The sequence below is a fragment of the Gymnodraco acuticeps genome, unplaced genomic scaffold (assembly GCF_902827175.1).
Source record: "Gymnodraco acuticeps unplaced genomic scaffold, fGymAcu1.1, whole genome shotgun sequence".
Taxonomy (NCBI): domain Eukaryota; kingdom Metazoa; phylum Chordata; class Actinopteri; order Perciformes; family Bathydraconidae; genus Gymnodraco; species Gymnodraco acuticeps.
The window spans coordinates 150093-168276 of NW_022991983.1; the positions used below are offsets into that span (position 1 = coordinate 150093).

General features: G+C 42.5%; 1 protein-coding gene across 1 annotated transcript; it reads right to left on the reverse strand.

The window, feature by feature from the left end:
* Positions 1 to 3110: 3110 nt before the first annotated feature.
* Positions 3111 to 17026, reverse strand: LOC117536262 (NHL repeat-containing protein 3-like). Its single transcript, XM_034201058.1, has 3 exons — positions 16516 to 17026; positions 5675 to 5877; positions 3111 to 4286 (listed from the first exon to the last, which is right to left on the reverse strand). The coding sequence occupies exons 1-3, from the start codon at positions 16772 to 16774 to the stop codon at positions 3687 to 3689; spliced, it is 1062 nt and encodes a 353-aa protein (XP_034056949.1). The 5' UTR covers positions 16775 to 17026; the 3' UTR covers positions 3111 to 3686.
* Positions 17027 to 18184: the final 1158 nt, after the last annotated feature.

An 18184-nucleotide genomic window follows, 5' to 3' on the forward strand; every position in this document is an offset into this window, starting at 1 on the left:
GTAGCCTTTCTTTCCTGAATTATTTGCTCCTATAACATATCATTCATATATAGCAAACCATGATTTGATTTTTCATCAAACGGTAGTAGTTTATTACAGGTAACAATAACTTACTCTTCTTCCGTTGTATTTGTCAAAGGTCCGAAACTGTATTTATAAATATTGTGGAGATTCTGCAGGGGGTATGGGTTCAAGCTAGGCTCTAGTCCTGGGTGGTCAACCATGCAGTTAATGGGTTCTGGAACTTGCAGCATGCGTGTTACAACCTATGAATGTAAGATGTGTTACAAAACACGTTTAGCTTTTAAACCAACTATGGGAAAGGTTTACAAAATAAACATTCAATTACTAAGGAAGTAATAAAAGTGCATATAATAGTCTATTGACTTGAAAAATATGTATGCTGTATATCTTGGTATGTGTGCTACTGTTGGTGTTTTCAGCTAGCTGCCGACATAATGTAACTAAGCTAGGCTACCTTTCTTATGCTATTGCAGCACACGTTTTCTCCGTCACTTGGCATCAAAGCGCAGTTTCCACAACGGCACCTAAATAACAACAGTTGTAGGTACATCTGATGACATCTGAAATGTAAGACATATAGCCTACTAGATAAAAACGTACCACAATGACACTGTTTGGTCTGCTCTAGTGAACGGCGAGGCAATACTCACGATTTGGTCTATTCTAGGATCGAACGGAGGTTCGAAGTTGTATGCTATATGTAAGCTATCTATTTATCTATATAACTATCTATCTATCGATTCTCAAATCTAGTATTGCTATGTTGCTAAGTACCCGCTAAACCACTTTACGGCAGATGTCAACAGGGGCAGAGCCTCTCTGGTGGTTGACTAATCAGAACAGAGTGGCAGAGCTGACCAATCGGAAAACACTGGACGCACAGGAGGGTGGGGGCAGGAACTCCATCGAGCCGTTTAGCACAGGGAGTGAAAACTCAGAGATAATGTATGAGAAACCAATCTGAGTTTGGAAAATTGCACAGTATTTTTCTATTGTAATATCCCTCAACAATGGTATTATGATCAGTAGAAAGGACCATGCAATGGGCCCTTTAAATCCTTTTTCTCTGAGCTTCAATGAGATTTAGAAACAATGCAGATCAAACAGCATGCTTAAAGGGATAGTGGAAATCCGCGAATTTTGGGTTTAACTTATGTATTTTTATTAAAAATAAGCATAATAAACAATTTTTTTAAATTTCATGCGCCTAGTTTCATTTTATTTTCAATTTTACTGCGCCCTCTCAATGAAACGAAATACTTCGGGAATCGTCGGGAATCTTCGGGTGATGACGAGAGCATAGGAAGACGGGCACAAACAATGGCGGACATTCAATAGCATTTGCATGTGAATAGCCGACCTTTATTATGGTGAATAGATGTGTCAATACTTTATACCGAGTATATTGCCATAAATATGATGATTGATTATCAGTACAAAATTCTACGTGACACAACGACATTGGATTAACCTTGAGATGCGTTTTTATTCCGTTGAACACAACTTTTGATCACAAATCAAAAAAGGTAAGACGTAATTATTGTAATATTTTTGGAACCGGATGTTGTTTACTTTCTCTTTTCTGGCTGATAGCTCCAGGAATTCAAGGTCTTACAGTGATGACATTACACCTGTGGAGTCTCAGCTTTAAATCGTATATCTTGTTTGTGCAGTTAAGATAGTAATAAGGGCATTTCTACCGTGTGTTGTGTGTAAAAAAGCGTTAGCATTAGTTAGCATTGTTTCGCTCAATGCTAATTCAAAGGCTTGGTATTACTCTTGTGTTTTTTCTAGCTAACAATTGTTCTTATTGTCAGTTAGCGGAGTTTCTTACCTTTAAAAGGGTATGAAACATTAATAGTTTCATAAATGTTAAGAAGCCCTGAGACATGTGAGAGAAAAAAAACTGTGGGAGGGGTCCACTGGGGGGACCTTCGGGCTTAACTGGTTAACAATGATTAATATTTGTAAAGGCTACAGGTGATCTTAAGATGCGTGAGCTATGCTTAGGGACCTACCAGTCAAGATTATTTGTGCGTAGGGGTGCATCATCTGGCGCCTGGTCCTGGTCATCCTCGCCATTGCCCATGCCGTGAACCATCACCTCAGGCTCGGGCTCGAACAAATAAGGACGTAATGGTCCATCGTCTGGCTCAATATTGTCACCATCGTCGCTTACTGAACCGGATTCAGATTCAGTTCCTAAAACGACATTTTCGTAGGAAAGCCGAGAGGATGTTTCTGACTCGCTATCATCACTGGATACCTCGTACAATCCTTCTTCTTTGTCTGGTATATTTGCCCTTCCACGTTCATTCTGCATAGACGCCATGGTTTGTTATCGTATCGTCTTCCTAAGTTTTCGTCACTTCCGGTTTGGCTGAGTCGAACATTTCGTTTCTAAAAAACTTCGGGGAAGCTGCAATAAAGTGCTTCTAACATGCGTAAGGCAATTATTATATTTTTTTAATCAGGTGAGATTGTTTTGGTACGTAATTATGCTTGTATATAAGTTAAAACGAAACTATTTGAGGTTCCATTTCCACTATCCCTTTAACAATTCACTTGATGTACTCATGAGTAATAATACACATGTCTTCAAATAGCCATATACCAGCAAATAGCACAGAAGAGTTAAAGTGACTGCAGTGAAATACAAATAAAAAAATGGCACAAAACTTCAAAAACATTCCCATAAGTCATTCACTTAATACCAGATAACAAATAAACAACATGAGACCCTTATCTATTTTCTAGAAACCACTGAGCAGCATTTAGAGCAGAAGGTTCTTTTTTTACTTTAAACTTGTGTTTTAGCTAATCATTGGAATGACTCATGCCCTCTACAATAAGTACTTTTACAATACTTACAGACAATAATTGTTCCTTAGTTACTTTGAATAACATTAAATGACATCTATACTAATTCAAGTGTTTGCCTGATATCATAATGTGGAATTGAACATGCTCAGAATCAAAATCTCGTGCTACAAACAAACTACTTTTTAGTATTTACTTTGACAGATATTTATATCTGTCAAAGTAAATACTTACTTTAAGCAGATTTGTTTGTTCCTGTTGTTAGCTTCTTGTTGTTAGCTTCTTGTTGTTAGCTTCCTGTTGTTAGCTTCCTGTTGTTAGCTTCCTGTTGTTAGCTTCCTGTTGTTAGCTTCTTGTTGTTAGCTTCTTGCAGCTTCATGAAAGATGATCACATTCGCTAACCTTTACTCAGTGCTGTGTTGCCTGAACACAATTGTACAAACAATAATCATTCTTTCTTGGCTACGAGCGGATATTGAAAGAAAACAAAATTCATACGTTGTAACATTTGAAGCTGTGTTCAGAATTAGCCTTTTCCTACTTATTCAAGTTTAAAAAAAGGTATCTATATTTAAAAAAGGTATCTATATTTAAAACAAGGTATCCATATAGCTATACTTTCATACATTCTGTTGAATAACATTTTGTTTCTATGAGATAGGGTTGTCAGGGGATACCCTAGAAATCTTAACCCCAGATGTTTTATCTTACTGACAAATCAATAATTTATGGATCACATGATTGCGAATGACACAACATGGACATTTTCGGTAGCGTTTTAAATAATCTATAGTGCTTATTATTGGCGTAGCTGGTTTATTATAGACCTTTCAAGTGTGGCACTACAGGAAGTTCCCCCCCAGACGGAAGGGGGTGAACTTCTGGGCCTGCTGAGCCCCGATCTCTGCCACATACAGAGCCCCCGTCTTCAGGTCCAGGTCCACCAGGTGGGGCTTCACCTCCTCAGCCAGCTGGATCACACTGACCACCCTGCACTGGCTGATCAGACCCACGGGGGGAGCCTCCAGCAGCGAGATCTGGTTGGTGTTCAGCTGGACCACCACAAAGTACTTCTTGTCTGGGGTCAGGCGGACGGAGTAGGGGGCGTCCTCGGAGAAGCAGCTCCCCCAGGTCCCCAGCCACTCCCCGGTGATGGAGTTGAACACCTGGATCCTCTTGTTGCCCCGGTCGGCCACCCACACCCGGTGGTAGTCGTCCACGGTGACGCTGTGGGGGATGTAGAACTGAGCCATGCCTTGTCCTTTCTCTCCGTGCATCCACATCACCTCGTGGTCTTTGGACAGCTTGATGAGGCGGTTGTTCATCCCACCGTCACCATCCACGATGTACATCTCTCCGGAGGGGTGGACGAAGATTTCAGCCGGCTGGTCGAACTGGACGGGGTTCATCCCAGAGCCCGCCTTCCCAGGAGCCCCCAGCACCTGAGAGTGAGAGGAGACCACTCAGCAACATGCTACATTCAGATTTTCAGTAGAGTGGTGCACAGATCATTTACTTTTGTAAGACAAATAAGAAGTTAGCATCACAAGGGCTTTCTCGAAAAAAACAATGGGATCCTTCCATAGGATTTTAGCAGAGGTGGGAGAAGTACTCAGATCTTGTACTTAGGTAAAAGTAGAAGTACCAGAGTGTAGGAATACTCTGTTGCTCAAGTAAAAGTACAAAAGTAAAATATAGTTAAAGTAGTGACAGTAAAAGTAGTGATTGTGCAGATTGGTCCATTTCAGAATAATATATATGATATGTTTTATAATGATTGATCATGAAAGTGTTCTCAAAGCTGGTGAAGGTGCAGCTAGTTTGAATGACTTTGTATACTGCAGGGTAGCTTGTGGATTTACTCCAGGTGGAACTAAAGTCTGATTCAACACTTTGTTTTTCACATCATTCATCCACATCTGGAAAGTAACTAAAGGTATTAAATACATGTAGTGGAGTAAAAGTACACCATTAACCTCTGAATGGCAGTGGGGTAGAAGTACAAAGTAGCAGTTAAAGTGCTAGTATCTAAAAATTGTACCCAAGTAGTGTACTTGAGTAAATATATTTAGTTACCTTACACCACTGGATTTTAGAATATTACAGAAAACACGTTAAACAAACTACACAGCAGTTGCAGGGCTGCATATCCCCACCGCTAAGCTAAAGCTAATGTTGGGCAGGATTACATTTAAAGTGTCATTTAGTCACTTCTTAGCAGCATCCGTTTTTAAGGTATATAAGCTTTGGACAGTCATGAGTTTGGTATTTACTGACGTATATCATGTTTTTATGTCACAAAACAATCCTGTGTTAACCACAGACCTTATTTCAATGACTTCTAAAGGCCGCTACACACCAACCTGAGACCAAAGAACGCATACCGAAGGCGTCCCGACTTTTACATCTGCTACGCCTACGAACACACCGCAAAGACTTCAGTCGACGAGTGGCAATAACTGTCCTTACAGTCAGTGGTAGTGTGTATTCGTCATTCAAAAGAGGCAACAGCCAATCAGAGTGATTTCTTTGGCCGATTCAGTGGGAGGTGTGAAAATGTGCCGTAAAGCAACCACGGTGCGGGACACACCAACCTGAGTAGGGCGCCGCGAATGCCCGACTGCCTCTGACTCCCAAAATCGGATAGGTGTGTCAGGGCCTTAAACGAGGGAACAGGAAGTGGTGACATGCCAACTCATTTAAGGATTTCAGGGACTAAGTCCTGCACCACTTTATTCTACATAACAAAAGAAATACTTGAATGGAAAAGCTAGTGGAAGCCAAAACAAAGATGTTTTAGTGACAAACATAATCCTGGAAAAGCCTTTACCTGCAGGAGCTTCCCAGACGGGGAGTACTGTTTGACGCTGTGGCCGTACGGGCCGTTCCCCACATCTGTGATCCACACCGTGGGGTTGGCTGAGGCCGCGTCAGCTAGGAATATACCATGTGGCATCTCCAGGGTGGTTGTGTTCCAGGACATGAGGAACTCCCCCTCTGTGGAGAACACCAGCACCTTGGGCACATCGGCACCTGAAGGCCAAGCAAGTCAGCATTAAAGCTCAAATCAAACAATCATCAGGTTTCTAGTGATGCACCCTTTATGCATCGTTATTTAATCATGTGATCAGAATCAGAATACCTTTATTAGTCCCACAGAGGGGAAATAATGTACATATCATTTACAAATCAAAGCCAACTTTATTGTCAATCTTCTGTGTGTGAGATCAAATGCTTTGTACACAAGCGATTATTAAGAACGAGTTTAAGTTCCCATTATTTGCTTCTCAATTTTTACAAGGCAATGAGTCAGCAGTAAGAAATGTTAGAAAGTATGCTGTAAATCAAATAATTTATTTTGTTTGTTTATTGTGGCGTGTGCATAACCCCTAATACTCACTAGAGCAGTGGTTCACAACCGGTCAGGCCTCAGGACCCACTTTTTCCTTTGTCAATAAATCGTGACCCGAAATTTGAACCACTCAAATCTATTCAACAAAAAATTGTGCTGTAATATATACGCTTTTCAGCATACAATATTAATTAAAGTGAAGTACCAGAACTAAAGTATGCTTTTAAAAAAGGTTTAATGAGATGATGGAATCAAAGCTGAACTGTATCACATAAAAAGGCACACATGCTGAAAACCCAACCCCAGCAGGGGGGCCTGGGGGGATTCTCCCCCATGAGATTTTTGGAAATACTAACATATAAACTACGCATTCTGGTACACTCTGAGAAGAAAATAAATAAAATATTACTACCCGACATATTAATAATATTTTATGCCATCGTTTGTTTTTCACTTTGTTCTGAAGCTGAACTTGTCGGTGTGAATTGTGGGTAGGGTAGATAGCCCCCATTGTTCTGTGACCTGTCAATCATCAAGTTGTACCTGTTACGGTGAGTGAAGCAGGCAGGACCCAAATGCGGAAAAAACTGAAAATACCTTTATTTCAAGGATATGGCACACGGACAATCAGAACACTCCCCGGTGAACACAGTCACGGACAAACAACGAACCAACACTGAACACAGGAAGAGACAAGACTAAATACAGGGAGGGGTAATCACAAGACGAGAAACAGCTGGGCAGGGGAGGAGAAACACAAGGGCCACAGGTGAACACAATCAGACAACTAGACACACCAGGGAAACTAACGACAGGAGGAAAAACACAGGGAAAAGGACCAGACAATATACCAAGAGGAAAACATGACAGGGAGAACAGCAAAACACCCAAAACAAGACATACAAAACGTGACATAACACAATAATCGTAACAGAACCCCCCCCTCAAGGGACGGATTCCAGACATCCCTAAAACACCAAAAGAGTCCAATAAACGTCCAAAAAAAAACAATGTCCAGCAGGGTGGGTAGAGGGGGACCGGAGGAGGGACACAAAACTAGGGCCACCAGGGTGGGTGTAGGGGGTCAGGAGGACGGGTTTGGGCTGACAACCCAGGAGCACAGCGGAGGACCCGGAAGGGATCTCGGGCGGACGGCCCGGGGGCAAGGCAGAAGCCGAGAAGGGGGACTCGGGCGGACGGCCCGGGGGCAAGACAGAGTCCAAGGTGGGGGTTATGGAGGGGCGAAGGCCACCGCAGGCGAACTCAGGGGGCCGAGCATGAGGGCGAGGACCGCGGCCGGAAAAGTCAGGGGGCCGAGCATAAGGGCGAGGGCCGCGGCCGGGAAAGTCAGGGGGCCGGGCTCGAGGGCGAAGGCCGTGGCCCTCAGGGGACCGGGCTCGAGGGCGAAGAATGCGGCTCACAGGGGACCGGGCTCGAAGGCGAAGACCGCGGCTCTCAGGGGGCCGGGATCGAGGGTGAAGACTGCGGCTCTCAGAGGGCCGGGCTCGAGGGCGAAGACCGCGACTCTCAGGGGGCCGGGTTAGAGGGCGAAGACCAGACAGCTCCGGAGGCCGGGCAGGAAGGCGCTGACGGGACAGCGCCGAAGGCCGGGCAGGACCCGGTGTCAGCCGGACGGGAACCGGAGCTGGTGGGACAGGCCTCGGCAGGATCCCCCACGGAAGAGGACTAGGACACGGGATTGGCAGGACCCCCGGCAGGAGAGCAGTCGGCGGGACCTCCAACGAGACAGGACATAGGGTTGGCAGGACCCCCGGCAGGAGAGTAGTCGGCGGGACCTCCAACGGGACTGGACATAGGATTGGCAGGATCCCCAGCGGAACCTTCAACGGCACTTCAGTAGGGACTTGAATTGGGACTTGAGTAGGAACTTGAGTTGGGACTGGAGAGGGAACTCGAGAGGGGACTCGAGAGAGAGGACTCGAGAGAGAGGACTCGAGAGGGGATTTGAGAGGGAACTCGAGAGGTGACTCGAGAGGGAACTCGAGAGGTGACTCGAGAGGGAACTCGAGAGGTGACTCGAGAGGGAACTCGAGAGGTGACTCGAGAGGGAACTCGAGAGGTGACTCGAGAGGGAACTCGAGAGGGAACTCGAGAGGTGACTCGAGAGGGGATTTGAGAAGGGACTAGAGTTGGGATTTGAGAAGGGACTAGAGAAGTGACTAAAGGAGGGACTGGAGATGGGACTAGAGATGGGACTAGAGGAGGGACTTGAGAAAGGACTTGAGTAGGGACTAGAGAAGGGACTAGAGAAGGGACTAGAGAAGGGACTAGAGAAGGGACTTGAGATGGGACTAGAGTTGGTACCTGAGAAGTAACTAGAGAAGTGACAAGAGGTGGGACTGGAGAAGGGACTAGAGAAGGGACTAGAGAAGTGACCTGAGGAGGGACTAGGGAAGGGACTAGAGGGGGAACTCGAGAAGAGACTAGAGAGGGGACCAGAGAAGTGACTAGGGAAGTGACTAGAGATGGGACTAGAACTGGGGCCGGGACCATGGCTGCTGGGGCCAGAACGGGGTCTGGAACCATGGCTGCTGGGGCCAGAACTGGGTCTGGAACCATGCCTGCTGGGGCCGGAACTGGGGCCAGAATCATGGCTGTAAGGTCCGGTTCTAGAGCCAGAAACATGGCTGTAAGGTCCGGTTCTGGAGCCGGAAACATGGCTGAATGGGCCGGCTCTGGAGCCGGAATTGAAGCCAGAATCATGGCTGTAAGGTCCGGTTCTGAAGCCGGAAACATGGCTGCTGGGGCTAGGACCAGAGCCGGAACCATGGCTGCCGGTGCTGGAATCCTGGCCTTGCGTTTCCTTCCATGCTGCCTTGAAGCCTTGTGGAGGCTCAGAGGTCCTCCAAAAGCCAGACGAGACCCAGCGAAAGGGTCCTTGAAAGGAGCCTGGTTGGGAACTGTGGCCGGCAGGGGGCTAGCATGCCAGGGGCTAGCAGGCCGGGAAACAGGTTTGACCTCAAAGCTACCGAAAAAGTCCTCCACCCACTCTGGAAGTAACTCCTTTAACCAGGGCCTTGAGGTTACTTCTTGGCGTGCCGTTGAGATAATTGACTGCCTCTCTTCACTACTGGAGGCATATCGACAGTCGTTTTTAAAGCACATTAGGTTGTACGTCACCTCGTACAGGCTGTCTGCTGGGTCCATCTTTTGGTTGGTTGGTTCGGTTACAGTGAGTGAAGCAGGCAGGACCCAAATGCAGAAAAAACTGAAAATACCTTTATTTCAAGGATATGGCACACGGACAATCAGAACACTCCCCGGTGAACACAGTCACGGACAAACGACGAACCAACACTGAACACAGGAAGAGACAAGACTAAATACAGGGAGGGGTAATCACTAGACGAGAAACAGCTGGGCAGGGGAGGAGAAACACAAGGGCCACAGGTGAACACAATCAGACAACTAGACACACCAGGGAAACTAACGACAGGAGGAAAAACACAGGGAAAAGGACCAGACAATATACCAAGAGGAAAACATGACGGGGAGAACAGCAAAACACCCAAAACAAGACATACAAAATGTGACATAACACAATAATCGTAACAGTACCCATGGATGTATAAAGAATAGTTCTACCACTGGTAGCGACCCACCAGTTGAGAACTACTGCACTTGAGCACAACATTAGGATTATTTGTTGCTAAAAAGAGTCCCCAACAAATACACAATTTATTTCTAAATGTGGTAAAATTATCCTTTACAACCTCAGCTGGAACCAATGGGCTTGGGGCTGATACACATCCACATAAAGAGTCTATTACACACAATTATCAGTTTGCATAATTTAACACAAAAAATATGTAAAACTTCTCATTTTAGCATTCTGAGGAAAATGTCAAGAGTTCTGCATTATCAAGGAAATATATCATTGATTTGGCCCCAGGCTAAACTCCTTAACCAGAAGTATAGTTAATGTGTAGAAAATCTACAGCTCTGGAATAAATAGACCACTCCAAATGTTTCTTAAATCTCAATCTACATGTATGGCAGCCATTCCATTCCAAAGTCTGTTGAATTCCAACACAGATAAATGCTGTCAGTAGTAATAATAAATAATAATAATCAGGGCTCGACAGTAACGGTTGCCAGGTTGCCATTGGCAACCATTCAGAAAAAATGTCAACCAATTCTTGGCCTTTGGTTGCCATCAGTGGCAACCCGTTTTTAACATAAAGAAATAAGGACAGCAAACAGCTAAATGTGCACCCCAAAATAGATAAATGTTAAATATTTGTTGTGTTAAGAGTAGGGATGGGTATCGTTAGGATTTTATCGATACCGATACCGCTTATCGGTATCGGTATTTTTCTATACTCTTATCGATACTTTTCAATAATTTGGTGCTCAAAATTATAGACATGAATACAAGATGTGAAGATTAAACAGTCATTTTATTGTAATTTTCTTGCAGAAATAACTGTATAACTTATACATTAGCTTCTCAGAAGCAGACACAAATAAATAAATAACTTAAAGGGGCCTGGCTCGCCCTATCATGCTTGTTGGGGTTTTCCCTCAAACAGAGGATGAAAAGAGGCATTTTTAAAAACGTTTTTTAACATTTGTAAATCAGTTACATCTTCATCCAGCCATTTCAAACTGACAACCTAGCTCGACAAAAGATCCTTAAAACATTGTACAGTGACCTCATGCAAAACTGTGATATGAAGAAATTGGTCAAAAGGCTAAGATGGCAAAAAGATAAAGGCGAGTACGTATATTATTCTGGATTGTACTTTTAAATCATCACAAAATAAATTATGTGCTGAACTGAAACACGTCAACATGTGTCTGAAGGTTTAAACATAGAACAAAGTATTTGAGCTTAAAATATGTCAATTCCTAGAAAACGACCAACAATTGCTGAACCATACATTGAAACGTTGACCTTTAACAACATTTACATGCAGTTTTTCAATTCACAATGACATCTGTGCGTTTAACTGGTTTATAAAAGCATTCAATGAAAGGCCAAATTATTATAGGTGTAGGAGCTCACATTAAAAAAAGACAAGGCGATGTGCCTGCAAGACTTCACACAAAACATATTACCCGTGCGCAGCAGCTAACCTGCCTGCGAGCCTTCGCTCAGGTCACATTTACACACGGCCCGCAAATCGTATCAGGTTGCACTGAGGAGGACATTGTTAGCGTGCTACTGCTAGCACTATTAGCTGTCAAATACGCTGCACCATTTTTAGATTCAATGAGTGTCTTGCAAATGCTTCATTAAAGGAGACCTATCATGCAAAATACACTTTTGTACGTCTTTTATACATGAATATGTGTCCCCGGTGTTCCAGGGAACTCACCAAGTGTCAGAAAATACAACCCTCTCTCTTTTCCTCCATACCCAAATTTCTAAAAAAAGGGGCTGCAACGGATCTGATACAGACTGATCCAGATTTGAACACTGTCCTGACGTCAGGACGGTGGCGCTACAGCTATTGGTCAATTCTCCACCTATCAGGGGAATGAGAGGTTGGGCCACGGCCGGCCATTGCTGCTCGAAAGCGCTGGAGACGCTGTAGTACATATGCCAGGCCTGTAAGTGGCGCTATAGTCTGCCACAAAAGCAGTGAAGAAGACTTCCCTTGCATGGTTGCCATGGTTGCCATGGTTGCACTTCTGTTTATTCTCCGCTGTGGCTCTTTTTCTCCCTCCCCGAGGCAAGCGTTTGCACCTCCTGCTTTAAACCAAATGAATAATGACTATATAATCATATGTAAGGGATAATGTGCAGCGACGCGGTCATTATGGGGAAAAGAACACTGACAGGCTGATCAGGAGCCCGACGCGAAGCGGAGGGATCTAGATCGGCATGATCTAGATCCCTCGCTGATCAGCCTGTCGGTGTTCTTTTCCCCATAATGACCAAGTCGCTGCACATTATCCCACTTATTACATGGCCACATTCTCAACAAAGTAACGATATGACTCCCAATATTAATTGAAATGCTTTTATGGATTTAGAAAATGATTTAATGGATTTAAAAATAGTTGTGTGTATTGATTTAAATTGACATGCATCCGCTAAGAAAAATAGTCCGTTGTTACTGTTTTAACTAACGTAGCAACGGCAGGAACTGCTTCGATAGCGTTTTTGATTACAGATTTGAAAACATCGTTGCTTGCTTTAAAAGTAACACAATTCATTATGTCAAACCTTGGAAAGTATCTAGATATCCCTGCCCTAATGCCAAAGTAACTGCCAACTCCCCTCTCCTGCAGGGGGGCGTGGTCAGCTGCAGCTCACAGAATCAGCCCCATGCAAAAACAGGGCTGGAAAGAGCAAATAGAGCGAAATGAAGCATGGCTAAAATGCAGGATCTGTTTGGTATTTTGAAAAAAATATATACATTTATATAGGTATGGCCCTACAATATATGTTTCAAATATAGCATGATAGGTCCACTTTAAGTTGCTTGTATTACCCCCTGTAATTGAATATAGATTGCACCTTGCACTATCGCCACTACATTTTTTAAAGTGCACCCAGACCTTGGATCGCTTCGCTCTGTCCGCTATGCCTGCGGGAGTCTCACAACAATAATAAGAGCGCCGTTGAGAGAGATGACGAGTGGCATTTACAGTGGCCAATCAGAGGGGTCTCAAACCGGATACATCACACAGGATGAGGGTTTCCAACCAACCAGAATGGTTTAAAGTTAAACTAAGGAAGTAGACGTAACACATATACCGATAGCAGCACCGTTTGTCCAGCGGCTTAACGGTATACCGATACCGTCCAATCAGGTACCGGTATTGACTTAGTACCGGTTCTCGATACCCATCCCTAATTAAGAGTGATATTTAATTATTGTTGTGACCAGTCGGAACTTGATACTTAAGTTGCACGTGCATTGGTGTGATTACGGAGCCAGAAAGCGATGCACGTTTACTCGCGTGCGTCGTGTGTTTGTTTTACAAAAAATGGCGACGCTAATTAAGTTGTTTGACTGTGGGGTAAAAAGTTCGGCCAACCCGTCAACATCTCAAACGAATGTTCAAAGTGATTCAACTGATAAAGCGCAAGATGAACCCGAACGAAAGCAAAGAGGATATTTGTAAAGTCTTGGGAAGCGAAACATTCTGCTTCGTTGTCCATTCACTTCCGGTAAAAGTTCCTTCAAAATAAGAGTCCCGATCTTATTACTACCAAAATAAAAGTGCAAAACGAAACTTTACCATAGAAAAATATTGGCATACAAATAGAAATCACTTCTATAAAAAGGTAACACATTTGAAATATAGTTGGACATATAAAAAGGTAATTTACAGCATTAATAATTCATATCTAATTCTTAACTGTGAATGGTTTTCATTTATTTAACATTAGAAATGTATTAGTCCAATCCAAGACTTCAATGCTGAAGGGCCAGTGGATCTATGACGGGGGGCAGCACAAAGGTCAAGGTAACCCACATTTGAAAGGGAGACAACGGATGACCAAGAAACTAGTGACTTGCTCAGTTCATTTGTGAGGGATCTGTGAAGAACATGACAACAGCTGCACTACTGGCGTTTTGTATACCAGCAATTGAGGGTGGACAAGTTTACTGCCACTTAAGTTTCAAATAATTGTGTTAATTACTTATTGTAAAGCATTTGAACATTCTTTTGTGTCACATGTTCATTATTAAGTTGATGTATAACTGTATAGTATCTTAATTATTTAAAATATAAGGTGACTAAAAATGGCAACCGTATTTTCAGTTTTGGCAACCAAAAGCTGATGCTTGGTTGCCAGCCTGGCAACCACTTTTAAAAGTTAGTGTTGAGCCCTGATAAAAAAAGAAATGTTTTTTTACTCAAACACATACATATATATAGCAAAACCAGAGAAACTGCACATGTTGCAGTAGTCTGCATGAATCCTCTCAAAGAAAACATGCTAAAGCACCACTGTCCCATATAGAGTGGCGAAGTTACGCCCATCTACTTCCGCCCCATGGGACCTTATTTCTGAAAAATTATGTATTGAAGTCAATGGAGAGAGAAAACGTATCTTTCAATCCCGTTTGAATTATGCCATGAATTACACATGAGGTTTGTCAATCTTAAAAAATAATTTCCATGTCAAAAAAGTCACAGTTTGTCGTAAAACTGTTGAAATATAAGACTATGAAAAATACACAACTAGAAAGACTACAAATCCCAGAGTCGCGCACATTAACGTTACACATTACACTCGTGTTACTCACCGAAACCTTGTTTAGCCGGTCCGCATGCTGGCTCTTACGGAACCGACTAACTCCCCTGTTGTGTATGTACAGTTCTCAACATGGCCAGACTTGTAGTGATTTTCACCTCTTTTAATACGTTTCACTTCATTCTGAAAGAAAGAGGTGAAATGTGCTAACGTGACGGCCATCTTGGTGTTTGTGACGTATGCAGGACCAGAGATGTAGTTCATTGAGCGCTTCACACAAACAAATGTGTTAATTCACAGTTTTACGACACATTTTTATTTTTTTGACTTTCAAAATGATCTTTTAAATTGACAGACATCATATGTGTAATTCGTTGCACAATTCAAACGGGATCGAAAGATAATTTTTCTCTCTCCATTGAATTCAATACATGATTTTTCCAAAATAATGTCCCATGGAGGTCCACCGGAAAGGGAGGGACTTCGCCTCTCTATTTAAAAGACAACAGGTAACAGATAGTGAAAGTGTGATCTATTATCAAATTGGTTTGTTTTAAATGGACTTCTCAAGTAACTTTACATACAGGAGACTCTTGTCTTACTTTACTTGATCTAAAATAATACAATTAAGTTGAATTAATCAGCTCATTTTATCTACGTACAAAAAATGAAGCAGTTTGCTCAAGGACTGGTGTTTCCTGATCTACAGAAGGAACTGATACAACAACGTTTCCTTCAGTTCCTAAAGAGCACCAAACAGGATCTTCTTCATTCTTTACACACCAAATAGAGCGAAATGTAGATTTGCCAGTTTTTGAAGAAGTATTCAGCAAATACTTTACTTAAGTTAAAGTACAAATACTATAGTCATAAAATACTCCACTACAAACAAAAGTTGTGATTTCAAAATGTTACTACGGTAAAAGTACAAAATTATTAGCATCAAAATGTACTTAAAGAACGAAAAGTAAAATTACTCATTCTGCACAGAGACCCATTTCAGAATAATATAAAGTATTTAAGTTATCCGCCAAGTGAACTTCAAGTTAAAAAAATGAAAGTACTCGTTATGCAGAATGGATCTTCTGACAGTATTTGATCATTATGTATAATATATGATCCTGTTTTTATACATGTAAGAGCATTTTAGTGTTGTACTTTATCTTTGTGGACCAACTTTACATCTTGAAATACTAGTAACATTTACAATATTTGCCTCTGAAATGTAACAGAGTATAACAAAATGATTTAGGTACAGTACTTGAGTAAATGCACTTAGTTACTTTCCACCACTGATGTAGATTTAAGACAGAAGTTGTAACTGCAATACAGCATGTGTGTGTAAGGTTGGAGCCCAGTCATTTTGAATTGCAATGGAAACCATTAGAAATGTGACCGTATGATCACATAGAGAAGCACTTTATGGAGGTCAAAACCCAGCACGCACACCTGTACTGTTGCTGCTGATAATCCCTTCATTTGGCAAAAAGGAAATAGCATTGAGGAAAGAAACACAGCAAATAGCAGTGGTGGAATGCAATAAAGTACATTTACTCAAGTACTTTACTTGAATATTTTCAAATGAAGCTGTTAATAATTTTACTCCACTACATTTTAGAAGCCACTATTGTAGCCTACTTGTACTCCTCTACATTTATCTGACAGCTTTAGTTCCATTACAGCTATCAGCTAAATAAAAGCAAATGTGAGAATACTCGTTTTGCAGAATGGATCTTCTCACAGTATTTTTTTATGATGGGAAGTACTGCATTACATTATATCAGCATAACATGTGATCTGAGGGGAATGTATTGTTGTTTGTTTGAATTTGGCTGTGTGCCATTTTGTAAAGCACTTTGAGAAGTGATATATAAATAAAGATTTGTATTTTGTATTATTATATCATTTGTTTTTATGTAACTACTGGTAACTATGAGATAATCGAAGTGGAGTCAAAAGTACAATATTCACCTCTGAAATGTGGAGTAAAAGTATAAATCGGAGTACATTAAAAATACTCAAGTAGCCTACAGTACAAACATGTCAAAAACGTACTTTAGTATAATACTTGAGTACTTAGTTACTTTCCAACCTGAAATGTGCTCCAGCTTGATGGACTATGAGTTCATATATTTACCTCTCTGCGCCACATACACCATCCCCGCGTTCTGGTTGACCGCCACCCCGAACACCTGTCCGCTGAACAGCTCCGGCTTCCGGGGCCAGCTCAGGTCCAGCTGGTACAGCGGGCTGCCCCGGAGCAGGTAGCCCGGCCGCAGGATGGAGCCACTCGCCTGCTGGGGCCCAATGGTCCCGTAAAGCACAACCATGAGCAGCACTAAAGCAGCCATACCAGACGCTAGCAAACACGTATGTCCTCTCGTCTTATTCAGCATCAGTGGTTTGGCCAACGGCTGCTTTTCCACCTTTAGTTTCCTGGTCAGGTGACGACAGCTCGATGTGTGACAGGGTGATTAAACACCGCAGTGAGAACACTCACTTTACTGTAGCATTAGCGGCGAGGTATGTTGCTATTCAAGCAACGCTTTCATGTTGTTTGTTACGATTATTTAAAGTTCAGATCCAAAGATTTAAATGGAATGCACTTCCTCTATCCAGAAACGAAAACAAAGCAGAGTGTGCAAGTGAAAAACAAGTAGCATTTCCGTTTAATGTATCACAATAAAAGCATTACATTCTCAAGATACATATGACTTATTTGTCATATTCTGTGGCCAGAAAAATGCCTGACCCAACATGTGAATATATCTTAAAGGAATGTAGACCTGGTTGGCTCAATCCGATGCGTGCTTGTTCGTTTCTTAATTTAAGGCTTTTAATTTTAGAGTCGTCGGCTGGTCGGACCGGAAGAAGGAAGTGAAGTCGGAGACGCGTTGCAGAAAGCTCAGAAGCCTCATCCCAATACACCTCCTCGACTCCTCCTTTCCCTCACTCGTTTCCCTTCCTTGCGTCTTAGCTCCGCCTCCGTAAGATGCGAGCGAGAGACACGAGGAGGTGACGCGAGGACAGAGGAGTCCTCAGGTATTAATTGGGATGTCCTCGTTCACTCAAACGTCACTTTTAAACGACGTCTGTTAATGATGACATGTGCACAGCTGTATCCCCTCTCATCGGGCTTAACTGAATAACCCCTTAGAACCGGCCCATTAATTGTTAAATATTTATTTAAATGAATTAATCTTTCTCTTGTTAATCAAGGAATTCAATGTATGATGGTTGGTCCTGCTTTTGTGTTCCGTTTTGTTGTAAAATGTAGCCTAGATTTAAATAAAAATATAATTATAGTAATGTGAAAGCCTTTTAGAAATGAATTGCACATAATAATTCCCTCGGAGCTGTGAGCACTTATACATACATTGATGTGACGCTTTTCCACTCATCTTCCAGTTGTCGGTTTTCCTCTGTTGAAATGGACCTGGGTTGCGTTCCGATAATCCAAAAATCAGCTCCTAAATTCTAACCCTATCTCCTATTCCTTGACCTCTGAGTGAAACGTCACGGGGTTAAGGGATAGTGGATAGGAGAATTCAAAAGGACTTAGGAGAAGAGATGGTACTTTAGAGAATCCGAATGCACTTTCACTATCCGACGTGTTTATGATGCGCCAGCGGACGTCATGAATGTGCGTCTGCTGCTGTGGGGAAACTATGGAAACTACAGTTTTCTATACAGCGGACTACAACATGGATGTTTAATAAGAACGAGGGACTACTGTAAACTCATCTAGAGACTCTGCACCGTGCTCTGATGCTGTTGCTTTATGCTTTATGAACGTGGACAACAGA

Coding starts and splice junctions, on each gene's coding strand:
- LOC117536262 (XM_034201058.1), bottom strand. CDS start 16,774: ATGCTGAATAAGACGAGAGGACATACGTGTTTGCTAGCGTCTGGTATG. Junction 5,878..16,515: donor GGTGTATGTGGCGCAGAGAG/GTAAATATATGA, acceptor CTTGGCCTTCAG/GTGCCGATGTGCCCAAGGTG. Junction 4,287..5,674: donor CGTCTGGGAAGCTCCTGCAG/GTAAAGGCTTTT, acceptor TCTCACTCTCAG/GTGCTGGGGGCTCCTGGGAA.